The sequence below is a fragment of the Nerophis lumbriciformis genome, linkage group LG01, assembly GCF_033978685.3.
Source record: "Nerophis lumbriciformis linkage group LG01, RoL_Nlum_v2.1, whole genome shotgun sequence".
NCBI lineage: Eukaryota > Metazoa > Chordata > Actinopteri > Syngnathiformes > Syngnathidae > Nerophis > Nerophis lumbriciformis.
The window spans coordinates 53,000,740-53,022,841 of NC_084548.2; the positions used below are offsets into that span (position 1 = coordinate 53,000,740).

General features: G+C 38.2%; 1 protein-coding gene across 5 annotated transcripts; it reads left to right on the forward strand.

The window, feature by feature from the left end:
* Positions 1-990: 990 nt before the first annotated feature.
* Positions 991-20,307, forward strand: LOC133623306 (myosin light polypeptide 6). Of its 5 annotated transcripts, none has more exons than XM_061986504.2 (7): positions 991-1,182; positions 6,023-6,050; positions 13,664-13,807; positions 13,891-14,064; positions 14,399-14,476; positions 18,883-18,942; positions 19,815-20,307. In XM_061986504.2, the coding sequence occupies exons 1-6, from the start codon at positions 1,006-1,008 to the stop codon at positions 18,909-18,911; spliced, it is 630 nt and encodes a 209-aa protein (XP_061842488.1). In that variant the 5' UTR covers positions 991-1,005; the 3' UTR covers positions 18,912-18,942; positions 19,815-20,307. The 5 variants fall into 5 exon arrangements, with proteins under 5 accessions (XP_061842488.1, XP_061842479.1, XP_061842469.1 ...); XM_061986495.2 differs by having other exon boundaries at positions 18,883-18,917; XM_061986523.2 differs by lacking the exons at positions 991-1,182; positions 6,023-6,050 and adding exons at positions 5,297-5,420; positions 5,799-5,826 and having other exon boundaries at positions 18,883-18,917.
* The last annotated feature ends 1,795 nt before the right edge of the window (positions 20,308-22,102 follow it).

Below are 22,102 nucleotides of genomic sequence, written 5' to 3' on the forward strand. Positions count from 1 at the left end.
TAATCTTTTCAAGAAGTGCTCAACAATGATGCTGCAAACTGAAAATAGTTATTTTTACCACAGTCAGGTAAAGTAACATACCACAGTAGTCAACAATGACATGCAGTACAAATTAAAATCTGAGACAAATAAAAAGGTTTGAAAAAAAAATCTGGAGATAAATAAAAATGACATTATATAGTATAGGCTACATGTGCAGACTTAGACAACAGCAACTCTATGAAAGAACGTACTCAAAAACCTCAGTTACTGATTCTAATCATCGCCTGCTCGTCTAGCTGGATCAGGCCATAGTATCTCATCCACAACACATGTGTAAGATGCAGGGGCACCGCTAGGGATTTTGGGCCCCATGAAAAGAATCTTTACAGGGCCCCCAACACAGTGTCATTATTTTTTCTGTATTATAATTTCATCATCATTAGGGGCCTCTCTGGGCCCCCCTCCATCATGGGCCCCTAGAATCTGTCTCCTTTACCCCCCCCCCCTTTTCGGCGCCCGAAGGTGTGTGTAAAGCATTGTGTGTAATATTTCGCAAAAACTGTGAAGCAGAGTCTATGCCTAATATTAGGCAAATCTGCACAGTGGTTTTGTTTACTGTGTAGACTTTGTTAACTGTGTGAAAATTTAAAATTTAGCATGTAAACAATTTGAAAAAACTGTAATAGGTATTACCTGCACATACCAAATACCGCCACTGAGTGACGCTGTTTTTGGGAATATATTTTGATGCAGCTATAGGCCTGGTACATTCTATTTCCAACCTGCTCCTAATTCCAAACGTCCTCCTATTACCTCACTCCCTCCCTTCTCATGCAGCTCCATGCATCCTCCCCTGCAGTCCCTGAGCGTCATAAGCATCATCACCCACTCGTTTTCCCTGAACCCACGCCATCATTGAACTGACACATTTTAGTTCACTTATAGTAGGAGCTTCCACCAGCAGCTGTAGCATCAACCAGTGGGAGAATATTACACTGTTAGACAGTTTTGAGCGGGTTAAGAATGGCTCCTAAAAGAGAACCATCTATGAAGAACTCGACTTCACCGTTGACCCAGACCAGCTTGGGTCCCCCTTTCCCCTGCCTGCCTGCAGCTCCTCCAGCACCAAAAGCAGTCCCAGAGCAGAAACCAAGGATGTTGCGAGCATCAGATTCACCATTTGACCCCAGTACTTTGGAGGTGAGTGGGGGGAAAAAGTAAGTTATCCTTTGACAAAGCTAATGTGGGTTTGTCTCAGTGAATCATTTGTATTGTAGCTCACTAGATAAAAATGGCAGCACCAGCTTGAGTGATCGCTACTAAATAAAGAAATAGGTCATTAGGAATGATGCTGTCATTCTTTCTACTTAGGCAGAAATAGTTGTTTTTTGGGTTTTTTATCCAAATGTATTTGAGTCAAAAAGGGAATTATAATGTTTTTGATAGACTAACACATGTTTTTACTTTATTGGCTTGCACTTTGTTGAGAAATGATTCTAGAATTATGATGCCCATGCAACACAACACACACATTCAAATGTGATCCCAGTATAATTTTGATATTGTGAATTTTGTGTGCAGCGCATGACGTAATTGAATTATGCTCACTTTCGCTCTGTGTATTTTATAAGAATGTGTGTGCATGTTTGTCACGCTGTGATATCTACACTTGCTGCTGATGGTGCTCCTGCATGGCAAGTGTAATACTGTACATTACTCCATGGCAACTTACATCCATCCTTACCGCATGGCCAGCATCCATATTACAAATTCATGTGAAGTCAAAGTTCAAAGTCAAATCAGTAATTTCTGTAAGACAAATGGTACACAATACGTGTCACCCCGCGTAGGAGCCTCCAGTCCTTTATTATAGAAATATCACAGGTGAGATTACCAAGCATCTTTGCTAATCAAAGGCGTGATCGTGACAATCTACATTGAGTGTTAGGCCCCGTTTACACAAAGCCGGATAGGGTTATCCAGGGTAAATCACACCTAACCTTATCTGTGTCCACACACAACAATGCCCCCCTCCGTCCGCCGGCACAACGCGGAAAATACGCACGTCTTAGTCACATCCAATGTTGCTTTGTATGCAAGTTCTTAAATGTAACTTATCTGAACAATATCCAGTGTTGTGGTATTTCAATTAACTGGAATGCAGAGGGCTGTGGGGCCCTATTGTAGTGAATCACACATGAGACATCATAAATTAATCAAATCTTTATTGGACATGTAAACAATGTGATAAAGAACATTTTACATCAATCAATATCGGGATCTAGATATCTGGTCAGGACACTCCTCACTCTTTTGCCTTCACCTTCATTGTCCATTCGGTTTTGGTGACTTTATATAGTCTGGACCTAGACGTTGAGTCCGCGACATACATGGCGGACAATAACTGATACAGTCTGCTTTGCCAGTCCAAAAGCATTCGCCGTTTTCCGTAGATAGTCCTCCCTCGATGGGCAGGTAATACAAACTACCTTTTTTATCACATCCACGGGAGCACGCATTCTCGTTGTCTCCTCTTCGGATGAAGTCTTTCGCTGAGTAGAATCACAGCTGACCTGGACATTGGAAAGTTCTCTTGCCGTCTGAGAAGTGTTGTATCCCAAATAGCTGCAATCGCTTTATCTTAAGGTATTCATGTATGATTTCCACAAGTGTCTGTACATGTAGAAGAATGAGAAACACGGGCATGTCTGGATGACTCGCCTCCATATTTCCAGTGGTTAGTGCCGAGTTACGAAACCGCTTTATTATGAAGCTAGCTGTGGCGTGTTCTTTCTGATGTCACTTCCTGTGTGGAGCGTGGTCTTTCTGACTTCACTTCCTCTCCCAACTCAGTTTGACGATCAAAGAGTCCATACCAAAGCTAAGTGCCGGAGATTCAAGAAATACACGCCGCACTTAGTCGTGTAAAAATTTGTCAGAGGAGGGGGACCTTAAATGCTGATTTCGTGTGGCTGAAACTGGGCTTAGGCTAAATAATTATTTGTTTAAGGGGTTAAACAACTTAGTGCATTTTTTTTTTTTTTTTTTTTTTTTTTGTCATAAAAAAATACAATCATGTGTACTTACGGACTGTATCCCTGCTGACTGTATTGATCTATATTGATATATAATGTAGGAACCAGAATATTAATAACAGAAAGAACCAACCCTTTTGTGCGAATGAGTGTAAATGGGGGAGGGAGTTTTTTTGGGTTGGTGCACTAATTGTAAGTGTATCTTGTGTTTTTTATGTTGATTTAATAAAAAAAAAAAATATATTTATTTATTTTTTAATTTCTTGTGCGGCCCGGTACCAATCGATCCACGGACCGGTACCAGGCCGCGGCCCGGTGGTTGGGGACCACTGCCTTAAAGGCACTGCCTTTAACGTCGTCTCTCACCTGAAAAGGAGACTATTATATATGTCTCCGTTATCCATAGGTTTATCTATAACCCACAAAGTAGGCAGGCACGGAGCTATTTCTCAGTGTGTGTTTATATATATTTTAATACACTGACACACAACATCCGGATTCCTATCATGCATTGCTTCAAAACGACGGCAAGTAGTAATGTCCAAAATTTCCAGCCGGACAAACAATATTGGGGCATGCCTTAAAGGCACTGCCTTTAGCGTCCTCTCACCTGAAAAGGAGACTATTATATATGTCTCCGTTATCCATAGGTTTATCTATAACCCATAACACGGTGGCCGAATGGATATAGTCACTCATGAATGGTCAGAGAAGCACAAGGCGGCGGCAATGCAGTATTATGGGCCACCTTGCAAGCAACATCCCGTTCTCATTTGCGGATGTTTTCAACAAATCCGTGAAGGATATGTTCCCGGATTCAGAGATCGCTCGCCAGTACTCAAATGGCAGAACAAAGGCTACTTAAATAGTGAAAGGTAAGTGTTTTTTTTTTTTTTAAAGTAAGCAGCAAGTACAGTACAGTTAGTAGAACAACTGTGTTTTCATTACTGTGTACTGTAGTATATATATATATATATATATATAAGAAATACTTTAATTTCAGTGAATTCTAGCTATAAATATACTCCTCCCCCTTGACTCCGCCCCCCACCCCCTACCCCGCCCACCCCCCATGCTCCCAATCTCCCGAATTCCGAGGTCTCAAGGTTGGCAAGTATGCACTTGGGCTACTGTATTAATGTTACAGAATGTGCTTTGCACAGATGCATGACCCTTAGTGATTCTCAAACTGTGGAATTGTACGCGGGCTCCATCGAGTGGTATGTCAAAGAATCCCTTAAATAAATATTTAAACACAGTACTGTTCAAACTATGTAATGTTACAGTGGCCAAAAATGGTAAATATACTTGTTAAATAAAACCTCTGCCTTGTTTTTAATGAATACTCGGGCCTATTACGCGACTGTATTTTAATGTTGGTTATTATGGTTGTACTTGGAAAGCCAAGTTTTTTCCGAGGTGGCACTTGGTAAAAAAAAATATATGAGAACCATTGATTCGGGATCTTTCTGTGTGGAGTTTGCATGTTCTCTCCGTGACTGCGTGGGTTCCCTCTGGGTACTCCAATTTCCTCCCACCTCCAAAGACATGCACCTGGGGATAGGTTGATTGGCAATACTAAATTGGCCCTAGTGTGTGAATGTGAGTGTGAATGTTGTCTGTCTATCTGGCCCTGCGACGAGGTGGCGACTTGCCCAGGGTGCCCGAATGCAGCTGAGATAGGCTGCAGCACGCCGCGCGACCCCGAAAGGGACAAGCGGTAGAAAATGGGTGGATGGATAGATGGATGATTTGACGCGTTCACATTGTTTAACACAAATATATCCAACACCTTAACAATATACATACTCAGAAAACAGGAATATAATAATTGGCCCCTCTTATTAAAATATAATGTATTTGTTAAGTGAAAGGAAAATACAATTCTTGCCAAAAGTGTTGACTTCCTGCCAAAAAGAGCGGCGTTGCCAGATGCAAGGAAATGACAAATTATTGTACCAGAAGCTTAAAAGTATCGTATTTTAAGGTAAGTTATCATACAAACCGATTTTGTATGTCGTTCAGAGTCACCTGCTATAGCAACAGTACAAAAAACAAAAAACATTATCAGAGTTCACCAGAAATAGTCGTGTTTTAATGCAGTTTTACCAATTAATAAACTAACAGCTTTGTTGGGAATAAAAAGCTGCCACTTGGAGAGCAGTGCCAAAGACAAAGTACAGCAGAGGTGTTGGAAGTATGTTATTAATCGTATATTGTACACACTATCGTACCAAAACGGTAATCACTGTGGGGTCTGGCAACGCAGCATGAGCCGACGTCACACAGTGACGTCATCCCGTAACGCTGGAGGGCTTCTTGTCACCCCGCCCATCCCGTCTCGCCGTCAAACATTCTTTGCCTCGCAAACATCCCGGTCACACCTTACCCGCCTCAGATATGGTGAGTTTACCTCTCTACTCGCCCGAGCTAACATTTTTTGTCGATTTACATGCCTTTCATTGATTAATATAGTTGTTTCGGGAAAGTGTGGTCGAATTTGAAAGACGTTTACTTACGTTTCAAAATGTCGCTGCTTGCTAGCGGAAGTGCAACTTTTTTTTTTTGACGCTAGCGTTAGCCTGCACGGTTTGAAATATGAAAGTAACGATCACACCGTTCCTTTCGTGGCGGTTTGTAAAGCTGTGTTGTGTAAAACTAATCAAGTGTGTAACGTATGTTATAAAGACGATGCAAACGGCACGTTTTAACGCGGTAGTTAATCGGAGCCGGCTTTGCTACAGAACCAATGTTGACCCAGCTAAATGTGTCTTTTAACAGTCAGACTTCACGGACGATCAGATCCAGGGTGAGTTTCCACAGTTTCCATGCCACCTTCCTTGTGCACGCTGTCATTCTGCCTTGATTCCGATTACTCTTTGCCCCCTCCTTGTCTCACCTTGCTTGTGTGGCCGCCTACTGTCACAGTAGTAGCGCTTTTAATTTCCCTTTTTATTTCACACTGTTTCATTACTTTCCCACTTGCAACTGCTTGTTTTTCACAGATTGAGTTTAACCTGGAACAGATTCATGGTAAGTCGGTAAAATGGGGGTACCGCCTTAGGAAAAAAAACAAAAAACTGCTGGCTATCTTGGAGTGTTGAGGATTGCATGATGAATTAAAGCAAGTGTGTTGTAAATGTTAATCGGTTGCTTTGAGCGGTGTTGGTACGTTTAAACCCGTCCACATGACCACAATATACCATTACAAACGTGCTAGCTCAGGCTGTGTTGCAGTGCAATGTGTTCAGTCATGCATCTGTAATGCCTAACATAGTCATCATGCACAGTCCTTTTGTTGATTAACTGTGATCATCTCTGGTTTGTGTCAGGTTACGGTAAACTTCGCCTTGTCAATTCCAAGACACTCACTCTCACAAGCTTCCCCTTTTTTGGTGCGGCACACAATGATGTATGTTTTATCACTGTGAACATAATAGGCCATGTTCCTTGCAGACTCCTCCTCCTTTCCTCCATTACCAAATATGGTGTTGGGGAAAAGTTTGCTCTTGCCAGAAGGGAAGAGACGCATTCCTTTTGAACAGGAAAAAAAAACACAACACTGCCTTAGCTGCTAGGGCTGCATTTCTTGGTGGGGCAGCGTCTTGCCACATCGTATTTGACACATATTTATTTACTCACACTGACTCGATTGCCCAATTACTAGTTTAACCAGCACAAACCACGTCCAATACATTTGTATCCTCTGCCTCATAACACTTAAATAGTACTTACCTATAGCTCAAGCACTGTAATTTACTGATAACAGCAATAGTGATGACTTAATGTAATTTAAGTTTAAAAGTGGGCTGGCTCAGGGTGGAGGAAAGAGTAAAACAACTTGCACTGAGCCTAGTCTATAAAATCCGCTACACCTCCCTGATATCGAAGTACATGTCAAACTACTTCCTTAACGCATTCACATTGTTTAACACAAATATATCCAACACCTTAACAATATGCATACGTCAGAAAACAGGAATATAATCATTGGCCATAACCACAACACCAGGGGGAGCTCCACTAACCACGTTAAACCCAGATTCTGATCTAACAAAGGTCTTAACTCATTCTCTTTCTATGCCACATCAATGTGGAATGCGCTCCCAACAGGTATAAAAGAAAGGGCATCTCTATCCTCCTTCAAAACCGCAATAAAAGTACACCTCCAGGCAACTTCAACCCTAAACTCACACCCTCCCCGGATTGTTAATAATCAAATGTAAACAATCAAATGTAGATACTTTTCTTATGCCTTCTGATCTCTCTCTCTATGTCCACTACTTGCTGTACATATCCTACCAATTCAGACCTACACTGTTCCAATATCCATTTCTCTGTTCTCAATTGTTGATGACTGATGATAACAACCAAACCTAACCCCCCGCCTCCACACCCCGAATTGTAAATAATTCAATGTATACACCCTGATGATTATCTTGTGTGATTACTGTATTATGATGATAGTATATATGATAGTATATATCTGTATCATGAATCAATTTAAGTGGACCCCGACTTAAACAAGTTGAAAAACTTATTCGGGTGTTACCATTTAGTGGTCAATTGTTCGGAATATGTACTTCACTGTGCAACCTACTAATAAAAGTCTCAATCAATCAAAGGGGGCCTATTCAATCAATCAGTTTATTTATATATCTATTTATTTATATCCCGTAATCACAAGTGTCTCAAAGGGCTGCGCAAGCCACAACGACATCCTCGGCTCAGATCCCACTATTATGCCAAAACAACTTTTTTTTTAATTTACCTATTGGTACCTGTTTTTGTGTATTTGGGATCTCTATAAGTCCTGAAAATTTGAAATCAAACTGTGGAAGCGTTGCGGAGATTAGACCTGGGCAATAAATCGATTTGATCAGTAAATTCGAGTTTTTTGTTGCAGACAATGTTTTTGTTCTCTTTCTCCAGCATACTTTTTGCCCCCATGAGCTTCCGTAGCTCATGGGGGCAAGAAAACAGAGTTAGCGGAGATTCACAAGTCTAGCGAAACATGACTAATGCTAATGCTAAATATACGATACGTTTCTTCCAAAGAAAAGAAAAGTGTAGTCAGTGCGTTAAGAGTTGCATCAAACAAGTGACTGTACGCTCCAGTGTCTTTAAAAAAGACATCAGCACAACAAACTTATTCCATCATTTAAAACAACATAGAGCCAAGAAGGAGAAATGCAACTGTTTATGAAGTAAAAAAAGACCGCAGCAACAACAAACTGAAGCTTAGAAGCTGCTTTCTGTTGTGAAATCATTTAGACAAAGTTCCATGTATGATGAGAAAGGAGAATAATGCACCGAGCGATCACTAAAGCAGTCCGTCCAAACCGGAGAGCTGCGCGCGTGTGCTGCGATTTATAACACATTTAATCATCAATATAGTGATATCTTACATGTGCAATGAAGTGTAGATTGTCTTTAACATTAGTACACACTAACAAAAAGCTCAGTATACTTCATGGAAAAGCTTGCTTTTATTTACCTACTAAAACTATATACCGTATTTTTCGGAGTATAAGTCGCTCCGGAGTATAAGTCGCACTGGCCGAAAATGCATAATAAAGAAGAAAAAAAAACATAAGTCGCACTGGCGTATAAGTCGCATTTTTCGGGGACATTTATTTGATAAAACCCAACACCAAGAATAGACATTTGAAAGGCAATTTAAAATAAATAATAGTGAAAGTGACTGGGGAGAGGAAAGTCTGGGCTTCCCTGCTTAGGCTGCTGCGCCCTCGGATAAGCGGAAGAAGATGGATGGATGGATGGAAATAATAGTGAACAACAGGCTGAATACGTGTACGTTATATGACGCATAAATAACCAACTGAGAACGTGCCTGGTATGTTAATGTAACATATTATGGTAAGAGTCATTCAAATAACTATAACATATAGAACATACTATACGTTTACCAAACAATCTGTCACTCCTAATCGCTAAATCCCATGAAATCTTATATGTCTAGTCTCTTACGTGAATGAGCTAAATAATATTATTTGATATTTTACGGTAATGTGTTAATAATTTCACACATAAGTCACTCCTGAGTATAAATCGCACCCCGGCCAAACTATGAAAAAAACCTGCGACTTATAGTCCGAAAAATACGGTACACTTTTTTTTTTATTTGCATACAATAATACATTTTTATTTACAGAATTGTTTAAATTTAAGACAGAAGTGTTATGTTTGCACTTTATTGATCTGATTGATTTTTTGATTTTTTTTTTACTATTTAATTATTTTTTCTTTTTAAACATTTTCAAGAAATACGTTTTTAGTTTGCACTTTATTAATCTGAATGATGCAGATTATTTATTGGCATACAATGTACAATGCTACATTTTTGTTTACAGAAGTATTGCTTCCCGGAGGAAGGTCTTAATTTAGTTCTTTAAAAATGATTGCATTAAAATTAGAATCTGGTCTAAAAAGAACAACATCATTCATATTAGAATTTTGCTAAAAATTAAATGCACAACAACTAGTTTTTAATCAAATAAAAAATCACAACTCAAAGTTTTTGTGAAAAAATCCTGAGATTTTATTTCTAGGTCAGGGGTCGGCAACCCAAAATGCTGAAAAAGCCATATTGGATTAAAAATACAAAAAAACATCTGTGTGGAGCCGCAAAAAATTAAAAGCCTTATAATGAAGGCAACACATGATGTAAGTGTCTATATTAGCTATATTAGCCTACTATCCAAGGCTGACGCAAATCTTCGTTGACAGAAATGTTGTATTTTAACTTTTATTCTTCACATTTTTGCAACATTGAAAAAAAAAAAAGTAAATTGGAGGCTTCTGGCAGCATGAGATAACTTCTGGTAATGACTGACTCAGAATGGCCAAAGGTATAGATGTGTGTCCAAGTTAAAGGAAACGGCCGGCTGTCTTCTAATGGATTTATTACAATCTTTGCTAGCTGGGTAACGTTTTCTGTGGTCTGGAACAACATGGCACACAAACAACTATGAGAAATGCAGCCAATATTACATACAGATAATGTGTCATGAGACAAAGGACATAAGTAAAGGAAATTAATTGAGCTCAAATATACCTACAAATGAGGCATAATGATGCAATATGTACATACAAGTTGCCTAAATAGCATGCTAGAATCGATTAGCTTGCGGTCATGGATTGATCAAATATGCCTGATTAGCACTCCAACAAGTCCATAACGTCAACAAAGCACACATCTGTGCATTCACGCACAGTATAAAACGTTTGGTGGACAAAATGAGACAAAGAAGGAATGGCATAAAACACGTCTTTCTGTGGCATCGGACAAATTGTACATGTCTCTCTCTCTCTCTCTTTCTCTCTCTCTCTCTATCTCTATCTCTATCTATCTATCTATCTATCTATCTATCTATCTATCTATCTATCTATCTATCTATCTATCTATCTATCTATCTATCTATCTATATATATATATATATATATATATATATATATATATATATATATATATATATATATATATATAATTCATGCTGTTTTTGAATATTTAGAGAATTAATTTTTTAGATTACAATTAAATTGAGAAATGTTTGTATGTGCAGGCGTCTGTTTATAGTTGTCTTGTAGTCTTTGAATTAGCTTGTTGGTCTGTACAGTTTTTAATGGCCACTTACCATTCTTTTCATTGCAACAGAATACCCGGTTTCTCCTTTTGTCTCTCTGCTTTCGTACTGCTTATATATAGTGCATGTGTGCGTTTTTGCATGTTCAGACTATAGCACTGTTTGGTGTCAAATAGGGATTTAACGATATAAAAATTTCATATCACAGTTGTGACTGAATATATTAAGGTTTTCATAATAGCAGTATTGTTGAATATGCTAAAAAAAAGTAGTTCTGTACACACTGAAAGCTTTTAACCAAGTTTTATTAAATAAATAAATAGACACAATAGACTTGGCAGAAAAAACATTGGCTCTTCTGGCTTCATAAAACATATTTTTATCTGAGTGTTTTAGGGATGTAACGATAAACCGTATTAATAACTGTGGTGAAACTTGTGACGGTTAGTATTACCGTTTTAAAATAACATTGTCAAAAAAATGATTTATAACTGCACTTTGATAAACTCACGGACCGACTAGCGCTAGCCTAAATGTTAACATGAATACAAGAGACATTAACATCTTTCCCCGTTAAGAAAATACATACTACAAGCTAAACTTATATAAACATGTTGCGGTCTGAGCAAACTAAGGTATTCAATTGCGTACATTGAACCTACAAGCTGTGCTCTGATAACACAGGGTGATCGATCTGTACACAGAGTACATTTTTGAAAACAATCTTCATTAACAAAGACAAAGCTGTCGACAACAAAATGTGAACTTGCGCTATGTCACATAAACCTGATATGAAGCAAAGTGAACACTTAATTTCCATTTATCAGTAAAAAAAAAAATTCTTAAAACTTTTACAAATTAAAATGAAAACAAAATAAGCATTTAAACACTCAAAGAAAAATCCAGAAAAAAGACAAAGAATCCACATTTAATGTTGTTTTTTTTCCCAAGAAAGTATATTTTGTTAGTTATTTGTTTAAGATTTCAGTATGTGTATAAATGCATTCTGAGCACATTCAACAATATTGCGATAATGATAACCATGATATGAAGTTTTCATATTGTTTAAATATATTTATTTTATTCCAATTAAATGTATAAACATTTAAGAATGGGTGTTGGGTGAGGTCACGTCCTGTTGAAGACTCTTCAGTCAGTGTCGACTCAACACTGTCAAGTGTAGATTCATCACTGTGTCTAAGAGCGCATGGCTTTTTAATTCAATGTAAATATCTTATTCAGACTGTAATGTGTTTTTGCAAGTTTAGATTGAGGTTTGATGTTTCTTAATTGGGAAAGCTATTAAAGTCTTTTGTGTTCATGTTACCTTTTAAGCTAGCTAGCAAGCTAACTCTAGTCATTCCATGAGTTTTAGCGGTGTGGTTATAAAACATTTTTTTCCATAATTTTAATTTAATACAGTAAATCTAACGATCGAGAGTTTTACCATGGTTATCATTATTACCGTTTGTCGTTAAATGTAGGTATGGGGGAAATGGCTGAAAACTGTATCACGGTATAATTTTTATATTGGTCGATATTGATTAATTATTATTTTTTATGACCAAAGGAAAACATGGGCCAGGAGAAAAATCTGCTAACATTTTATTTCAAATGTAACCGTCCTCTGATTACAATCCCCTTCGCTATCAAGGCAGAAAGGAAATGTCAACACAACAATAGAAAACAATCAATGTAAACAAAATTCTAAAATCACAATAAACACTTCACAATAACCTCTTAAAATAAGCTGCACACATAAGGAATATGTAAGAGGCTAAATAAAGTTTAACAAAATAATACAGTGTGAAAATGTAAACAAAAACATGAAGAGAACAATATTTTTTCAGATTCACTGACATGAATAAGGTGGTCTGTGACATTTTAATTTGGTCTGTTATTCTTATTTATGTATGGAAATGGATATATTTTATGCAATATTTTATTTAAATATTGTAGCAAATTATTATTTTAAAGTAGCAGATTTATCATATTTTTTATGTATTTATACAGTTCTGCATTTTAGTTCCTACCTGTTGTTTCCGTACATCTGAATTGAGAACAGACAAGGTTTTAAAAGAGAAGATGAGTGCAGCGAACCACTGTTATGTTTGGACAAAATCCATAAAACTGCCATACAATTGAGGTGAATTTTCCTGTTTTAGCGTGTCTCTTCCATTGCTCACTGACCACTTCCTGTTTTGCTAGGTTACCAGACTGCGTGTCCCTTTGTTCATGCAACCAACCATGCTTAATTATTTTCAGTTTCTTCCAACCCAATATGTAAATTAAAAAAAATAATATATGCAAAAAAAATCTCCAAAGCATTTTTGATTACGTGTCTATCGTGATGTTTTATCGGCCCAGTCCTCCCTAGTGTAGTAACAATAGTACAATGCAATGTTATGTACATAAAATGCTATCAAAATATAGCTTTTGTTTTAATGAGGAAGTGGAGTGTTGTTTTGTGGTCTCTAATCTCCATTGAGCTGTTTTGTAAGATTTGTGTCATTCAACAGGCAGCTTGAACTAATTATACTTACGTACTTTGTACCGTATTTTTCGGACTATAAGTCGCAGTTTTTTTCATAGTTTGGCCGGGCTCCAGGGCAACTTATGTTTTTTTCCTTCTTTATTATGCATTTTCGGCAGGTGTGACTTATACTCCGGTGCGACTTATACTCCGAAAAATACGGTACTTATTATTTCTGAGTTTACATTACCTGCCTAACTCAAGTTTAAGGTTGCCTGAAGTGCTCAGTTACTGATGAATGGCCAGAACTATGTTTCTTTTAAAGTGATATGTCAGTGCCAAATGGAGCACTGCCAGCTCATTTTGGTTATAGTTACATATTAGACAGTTCTGGAGTGATTTTGGCCGGCTGCTTTATTTTTGTGTGCTTACTTTTTCAACCATTTTCATTCCTCATTCACCCATCTTTTTTCGACCCTGCACGTGGATGATTCTGCTCAGATATTTATTTTGGCACAAATGACTGTCCCTTCTTGTAATGTGGTTTTGTGTTGTGTGTCTCCCAGAATTTAAGGAGGCGTTCTTGCTGTTCGACAGAACAGGTGATGGGATGATATGTTACACTCAGTGTGGGGATGTTATGAGGTCCCTTGGACAAAACCCTGTTACCGCTGATGTCCTCAAGGTCTTGGGGAACCCCAAAGCTGAGGGTGAGGCTTACATATAACTACATTTCAAATAGAAGGGTCATGACCAAATGTCATTCTTACTATGTTGTGTTATTTGTTTTTAGAAATGAACACAAAAATGCTCGACTTTGAGAGGTTCCTGCCAATGCTCCAGACCATCGCTAAGAACAAAGATCAGGGCTCCATGGAAGACTTCGTAGAGGGGCTTCGTGTCTTCGACAAGGAAGGCAACGGCACAGTTATGGGCGCAGAGCTGCGTCATGTCCTCACCACACTAGGTAAAGCACGCTTGTGTATTTATCTTGGCCACAATCAAAATCTCACAAGGGAACTTTGGACAGAACTACTGGTACCTAGAATTTAATTTTATTAAGGCTCAAAATGTGTACAATGATTTTCTTTAGACTACCTTTTACAAAGTTGAGCCTAAAATGTAGCTTTAAAATCATAGTGATTGTAGAATGACTTCTTACTGTAGAGAAGTCTGGCATCAAAACATATTTACCACAAAGTATATCACCCTATAAGCAGAGCTGTAGAGCAAAAACACATTACGTATGTCTGATATTTTTTTTTGTCAGCTTAGAAATATACTTTTATGTTGAATTTCAGGTGAGAAAATGACAGAGGAAGAAGTGGAGACACTCCTGGCAGGACATGAAGATGCAAATGGCTGCATCAATTACGAAGGTGAGCCTGGGGGGTTAAAATGTAGGCTATACCTCGTTTTAGCCATACTAGCTGATATTGGCAAAGCACTAATGGAATCCTCTATCTATATGCACTCATTACATTTTGGGTTGACAAGAGGATAGTATGAAACCAAGAAATAATGTTATTTAGGGCTGTCATTAAAAACAAGTTAACAGCACAAATTATTTTAATCGACAAGCCACACAGTCTGTTATGATGCTAATGAAAGCTAGCAGACATACAAGATGAGAGGTGTAGCCTCATTGCTCGGTTGCAGGTGACTGGTTGCTGTCGCCTCGTCTCAAGCAAATGATGGGCCAACAAGCCTATTCCTACCAAGAAGTCAATCAAAAGCATAGCGAAAATTCTGCTTATGTGCAATGTTCTGGCCTGTGGAAATACACTGCTCAAAAAAATTAAAGGAACAGTTTTTTATCAGGGTATGGCATGAATTCAATTGCACTTTTCTGATAAGGTTTTGGTCAGGTACGTGGCAGAGGGAGTTGTTAATCAGTTTCAGCTGCATTGGTGTTGATGGAATTAACAACAGTTGCACTAGAGGGGCAACAACGAGATGGCCCCCAAAACAGGATTGGTTTTGCAGGTGGAGGCCATTTCAAGTTCCTCCCTCTTGATCTTTTTTAACTGTTTTTCCACAAGTATTGGCTTTAGCTAGAGTCATTATCTCGACTGGGAGCATGAGGCAATTTCTTAACCCTCCTGAAGTTGCACAGATTGTCCTACTCCTCCAGGATGGCACATCCATGCGTGCTGTTGCAAGATTTGATGTGTCTCCCAGTACAATCTCCAGAGCATGGAGGAGATTCCAGGAGACAGGCAGTTACTCTAGGAGAGCTGGACAGGGCCGTAGACGGTCCTCATCCCATCAGCAGGACCGCTATATCTGCTGCTTTGTGCAAGGACGAACAGGTTGAGCACTGCTCGAGCCCTACAGAATGACCTCCAGCAGGCTACTGGTGTGAATGTCTCTGCCCAAACAGTCAGAAACAGACTTCACGAGGGTGGCCTCAGGGCACGACGTCCTGTAGTGTGCCCTGTGCTCACTGCTCAGAACCGTGGAGCTCATTAGGAGCATGCCGCGACGTTGTCAAGCATGCATACAAGCACGTGGGGGCCACACAAGATATTGAAAATAATTTTGAGTTGCAGAAATTGAATTTAGGCAAAATGGACGAGCCTGCCACATCATTTTTTCACTTTGATTTTTGGGGTGTCTATATACTGAGCCCTCTGTAGGCTGAAAACTTTTATTTCCATCAAAAGATGTGGCATCCTTTTGTTCCTGAGACATTAAACTGTCCCTATCAGTATAGATATCCCACTTTTTTTTTTCACCATTGAAATCTGATGTGTTTTCAAAGTGTTCCTTTAATTTTTTGAGCAGTAGTTCCAATAGGGATTTTGGCAAAAGTAATTTTAGAGTTCCTAAAATTGTCCATCACAAAAGGAAACAAGTTGTCGAGTCAACAGCGCACGTTTACAGTGAGCTCTTTGTCGATGTTTGTGTGAACTTAAAATAAAATCTGAAAGCCTGTTTGTTTATTTACTTTTCTTATTCTCCATTTACTTAAAAAGTACTGTATGTAGATAGTGCTAAAAACTTTTAAAATTGAAACATTGCTGGACAACAGCGAGGTAGCGAAATCTAGGACTAAAAATGTTTACAAAAATATAGACAAAATATTAACTTCACACCAGTAAAGCAACTGCATGTGCCAAATTATAGATGACAACAAAAATGTGGCTCGTAATTAGAGATCAACGCAAAAACTAAATGTATATACACCGGTAGGTTCCAGGGGAATTGCTTGAAAACACAGAAAATGACACCAATGCATGATCGCGCAGCATTTGTTAACGCCCATCAAATACACAAATATGTCTAACATTGTCTTTCATAAGTTAAATTTGTGGACCCACCCTTAAAAGAAATAAGTGCCTCCATATTTTTGTAACACACCTTATGAGTTTAAAAGGAAGTGTGGGCAACCAGATAGCTTGAGAAGTTTACTTTGGCCATTTTTTAAAATCTTCTAAAAAGTATTTCTTAGAAGTGTATGAATCCCCTCCATCACATTAATCTTTTTTTTGTATGATATGTGATTTAATAGTCAGCGCTGAAACGTTTTAATATTCTGAAATCTCTGCTGTTAGAGGTGAATAAATAGAAGCCAAACTGGCCATGTTGAATGCATGCCTTCCGTGTAAAAACTAGAAGTGCAGGGAGGCGGTCATGTGGTTGCAACCCAGCAGTAGATAAATATTTATTACAAAAAGAACAGAATGATGGAACAGTCAAACAAAAAGTGATTTGCACAAAGGAGTTTCAGTTTCGCTGAAGTTGTAAGTACCATGCCAATGTTAAGAGTAACCTTGAGCAGTAAAGTGGTGGTGTTGCCCCATAATGCGATGACATCTTTGCAGGTGCAGTCAGAAGACACAACTATTTTGTATAGTAAAGATACATATACCGTTTTTTCCGGACTCTAGAGCGCAGCTGTGTATATGAGCCGCACTTTGAAAGAAAAAATGTTTTCCCATATATTATATGCTGCAGATATACAGTATATGTTGTGAAATGAGTCATATACATAGAAAGGTTTTGTAAATATCAATTTACATATCTTGTTTCCAAATGGTGTCCGTAACACTGCAGTAAAATGGATGATCAAACAAAACAGAAGTCATCGTCATGGATCTACAAGCTGCGGAAGCGAGCTCTACAATCAGCTAAACAGAATCAATAAGTGTTCAGTGTTTTGGTGAATTTACTGAGGAATTTGTGAAACTGAAACAATACAAAAAGAATGCCATTGTAATTTTATAATACTAACACAGGCATATTAGCTAATACTAAGACGCTAGCTTCATTACATTACGATAGCATGTAGGAATATTCATGAAAACACTCTTACAGACATCACACTGGACAGTTTAGTAAGTAGGAATAGTTTGATATATTATAAAAATTACAAACGCTGCTTGGAGTGATGAATGTAGAATCCGTATGAGTAGAAGCGCTGTGGAGGACTAGAAGACGGAACAACTCCTGTACTTCCAGCACTCAAAGCACTAAACAAAGGAAATTATTGTAGACACTCACCCCGTAGCACCTGCAATGAGCGAACCCGTCCAAAAGATGGCACCTTAGCACAGACAATAACACACATTTTCAGTGTTTCTGCTTGTGTTTAAGGAAAACTATTGAACACAAAACATTATGGCCGTTAGCGAAGAAAAATCCAAGAATTAGTTGCACCATTTTATAAGCCGCAGGGTTCAAAGTGTAGAAAAAAGTAGCAGCTTCTGGTCCGCAATTTGCGGTACATAATAGATTTGCAAATTAAAAAAATATGAAATAAAACAAGAAGGTAGGCTGGCGCCTTGTAGACATTGAGATGTAAAAAAAAAAAGTATCAAACGTATCGGTATGCAACAGGAAGCGTAAAGCAAATTTAGTCAAAACAATCCAGAGCAGCATTGATTACACGGTCCAAAACACATGGCGCGTAACAGAAAACACATGCAATAATCCAGTGATTAGACTTAGACTTCCTTTTTATTGTCATTCAAATTTGAACTTTACATTACAGATAAGAACAACATTTCGTTACATAAGCTCATGATAGTGCAGGATAAAAAAGCAATAAGGTGCATATATAAATAAATAAATATATATAATATATATATATATATATATATATATACATATAAAATAAATATATATAAATAGATTACTGTACAGATAAATATATTGCACTTTTTCCACATGTGTCCACGTTTATGGATGCATGTTATATTGTCTTTTTTTATTCCAGCGAGTTAATTAGAATTAGCAAACGCTAATTTAAATATTGCTGAGTACTATTGTCAAACATCTGCGCTCTTAGCACAAAGCCCAACAATCCAAAACAGGCAATGGAAAATTCAATTTAAGAGTCCTGGCAGGAAATGGTACAATAGTAAACAAGACTGTAAATCCAAACTTGAATTATAGTATGGTTTGTATTATGTTTTAGCCAGATTTAATTTCATTTGAAGCTGGAAATAAACATTCCAGTATATTAAATATAATGGGCCTGTTTTTTTGCAATACAGTGAAAATTGCCGAATTTTAGACGCAATTGCAAATAATAAATAATCATGATACATAGTTGCAAATGGTGATTAATCGTTAAATCATTTGAAAATAATTAAGCCATAGTGTTAATATAGACAACAATAGAAATAAATCCATAATTTGAAGTACTGCAACTATCATTAATAGGCCTGTCGCCAGGTGGATGCACTATGTATGTTTTCAAAGACATGCTGACTTGACTGCTTTTAAAGGGCCTTAAAATCCATTCAACTCAGTGTGTTTAACTGTTCTTCCTTCACAGTGTTTGTGCGCCACATCATGTCAGGCTGAGGGCCGGTACGGGCATTGGGTACACCACGAGGTGGCACGACCAGGCTTTCCTCCTTCCTAGCTTTTTGATAATAATCCACTCACCATAGGCCTCCCTAACACTTATATTTATGTGGTTTGCAGTCGTCTCATTGGTAAATGGTGTACAAATGTGCCGTTTCAAAGTAGACCGAACCCGCTGGTGCCTTTTGGGAAAGCCTTGTGGTCCTTCTCTGTGTTTAGTTCTGAGGTTCTGATGCGATTGTAGCCTCCTGCTATTCTGTTCCCCCTGCAGCCGTCTGTTATGGCCCTTGGCCGCAGCATGCCCCTCTGCATGTGTCAGGGCCCCCCCTCAGGTTAATAAGGGGATGTGGTGGACACAGTAGTGACAAGTGTTATTCAGGTGGAGCCTGGTGCCCACTGTCACAACACTGCAGCTGGTGGGGCTGGAGATCGCATAGCAGCGCCTTATTTGCATGCAAGCGGTGCCATGAAAATATGTTTATTCTTTCGGTGTTAGAAACTCTAAAATAGGCAGTTAGCTTTCCCATGAACTTGTCCTTCTGGGAGAATGGACCAGTACCTGCTTTTCTACTAACCAGAGAAGTTGCACTTATGCTGATTGTTCTCTCCTCTGTGCTGACGAAAGCCGAATTTGTACCTGGCCGCTCCTTCGATCTTCTCCCTTCTCTCTGCATCTCCGCTAGAGGAAAACACTCAGGGCAGTTTGCTTTTCTTACCGGCTTTTGTTGGATTATAGACACGGCCAATGCTTGGCTAAATAGGAGTTAGATACGATTATTACCTCACCTCCTTCTCTGTTTCCTCTTGAACCCTTCCTTCCTTTGTAAGTGGGCAAAATATGGGTGATTTGTGCTCACATGCACTTCTGACACGTCTTCTCTGTCTCATCTCTCCTCACAGAACTGGTCAGGATGGTCATGAACGGCTGAAGACAAGAAGAATCCCATCTTGTTTTCTCTTTACCCATTCCCTCTTTTTGCAATTGGCTTGGTACATCCCACACGCTCTTTTCATGGGTTTGTCTAAAGACAAGATATGACATCTGCTGATCACTTATTGTACATGACACACACACACACATTCAGGAGTTTAACACTTTCCTAGTTTGTATTCACATTCCAACATGCATCACTTCAGACTTATCAAAATTGGCCAATGATGCTACTGGTGTGTCAGTTTTGGATGGGACTTGGGTATTTATATACACTGGTGTTGTATCTGATCTACTGGAAGGGTGGCAAAGACTCACTTTGTTCTAAGACCATTGCCCTTTGAAATCCTAGCAAAGCAGAAAAGTAAGGCTTCCAAAAGTGGATTAAATTTCAAATGTTTCCCGTGGTTTTAAATCCCCCTTCTCTTTTGCATATCAATAAATGTATCTCCTGAAATGTTACCTTGAATATGAATTCATTTTTTTTTTCAACAAGCAAAGTCCTCTCAAATGTGTGCAACAATTAAGTGACATATATGACCACCAGAGGGCAGTGATGCTGCACGAATGTGCTGCCTTAGACACGGCTTAGTTAAAGCTGTCATTCCAGTTTTCATGTGTAATTGTTTAGTTCATAAACATTTTATAACTGTCGTGTACAAAAGCTCTAAACCAATTAGCAGATAACTTGTGTTAATAACATCCCTCCATTTTGGGTGTGCTGGAGCCTATGCAAGCTGCACACAATGTTACCAAAATGTCATCAGGCCTCCAGTATCATTTACTACAATAAGATTATTCAGTTTAAAATCTAATTACAGTAGTTGTATGTAAATGTAATTTATTTCAAGGAAAATATATGTTTAACAAAAGTAGCTAAGGTATTTATGGTGAATTGTTGGTAAAGTGGGTTATTATTTGACATCAAATGATGTCATTATAAATAGTAATATGAGGGTTTCCAGTGCAACCATGCTGTGGTGACTAAACACAAGATATCAGCAGTAAAAAATGCCATTTTGTGGCTTGCGTGACCTTTATGTTTATTTCTGTGCTCAGGCAGGCACAACTATTTCTTCTCATTAGACACCAAGCAGCCTTTTGGCTTGTGTGTGTGTTCGGTGTATCTGCTTTGGGAGGGGGTCTGAGTCCACTGCTGAATAGGTTGCCCACTAATTACGTGTGCGTGTGTGTGTGTGGTCGATGTTAGTCAGGGCTATTGATTATTTTAATCCTCCTATTTGTGAGTGTGTGATCCTGGTGGCTCCTGCACTGGACAGGGGAATCACTAATGGGCCACAACGCAGGCCGTCTCAGACCTCTCTGCCGCTCCAATTAACTTTTAACTGGACTCTGCCAGCACAGACTGAGGGGGTCCGGCGGCCAAGACATGCTATGCTCACATCTTACTGCTCACAGGGGCAACATGTACAGTACTTTAAAAGTCCAGGATGCCATCACATGTCTTGCATATTATAAGATGCTATATTTGCCATTTGATAATCTCACTCATACTCCTCAAACATGGATATGGTCCCTTTTGACATATACTCAACTTTTATAATGATAGTCGTTCACCAACAAGTCCAATCGTACAATGTAAAACATTGAATAATATGTTACATACTTACTGGTTAGTGTTTGAGACACAATACTGAAATACACTCTTAATATTGTGGTTAATTTAACTACACAATAACACATTAAAGTATTACACGTGGTAAGTACTATACAGTAGGCCTGGGCCGATAATACTTTTGCCTGACTTATCACGAAAATTATTGCTGATGAAAGATAATGTTTTATTTTATTTTGACACTGAATTAAGCACTATTGTGATCAGAATACTGCAATTTACTTGCCATTTTTATTTCCAGACATTTAAATTGACTTTACATCAGTCTTAATTTTAGCATGAATAATTACACTTTGTCTATTCTGGTTTAAAACAAAATTTAAACTTGAGAAAATATCTATTCAAATACGATATTTTGTTTTCCCTACATAGACAATTGTGTTTAAAAATTCTGCAACATTCTGAGGATGCTTCATTTAAGAAATGAATAATCCTTGTTATCAGGATAAAATACTTATTTATAACTTAAGTTCTTCTGATTTGTAGATATCCAAATCTTAATTTAGGATGTCTCAAGTAATAGGTAATTTCACTAGTTTTTCGTATTTTTCCTGCAATCAACAGTAAAATAAATAATTACTATATTTCAATAATGTATTTGGAAGGTCAGCAACTTTTGAT

What these genes read in the sequence shown, in the direction of transcription:
- LOC133623306 (XM_061986504.2), top strand. Translation starts at nt 1,006, where the DNA reads ATGGCTCCTAAAAGAGAACCATCTATGAAGAACTCGACTTCACCGTTG. An exon ending in TTGACCCCAGTACTTTGGAG is followed by an intron (nt 1,183 to 6,022) that starts GTGAGTGGGGGG and finishes TGTTTTTCACAG; the next exon opens with ATTGAGTTTAACCTGGAACA. An exon ending in TAACCTGGAACAGATTCATG is followed by an intron (nt 6,051 to 13,663) that starts GTAAGTCGGTAA and finishes TGTGTCTCCCAG; the next exon opens with AATTTAAGGAGGCGTTCTTG.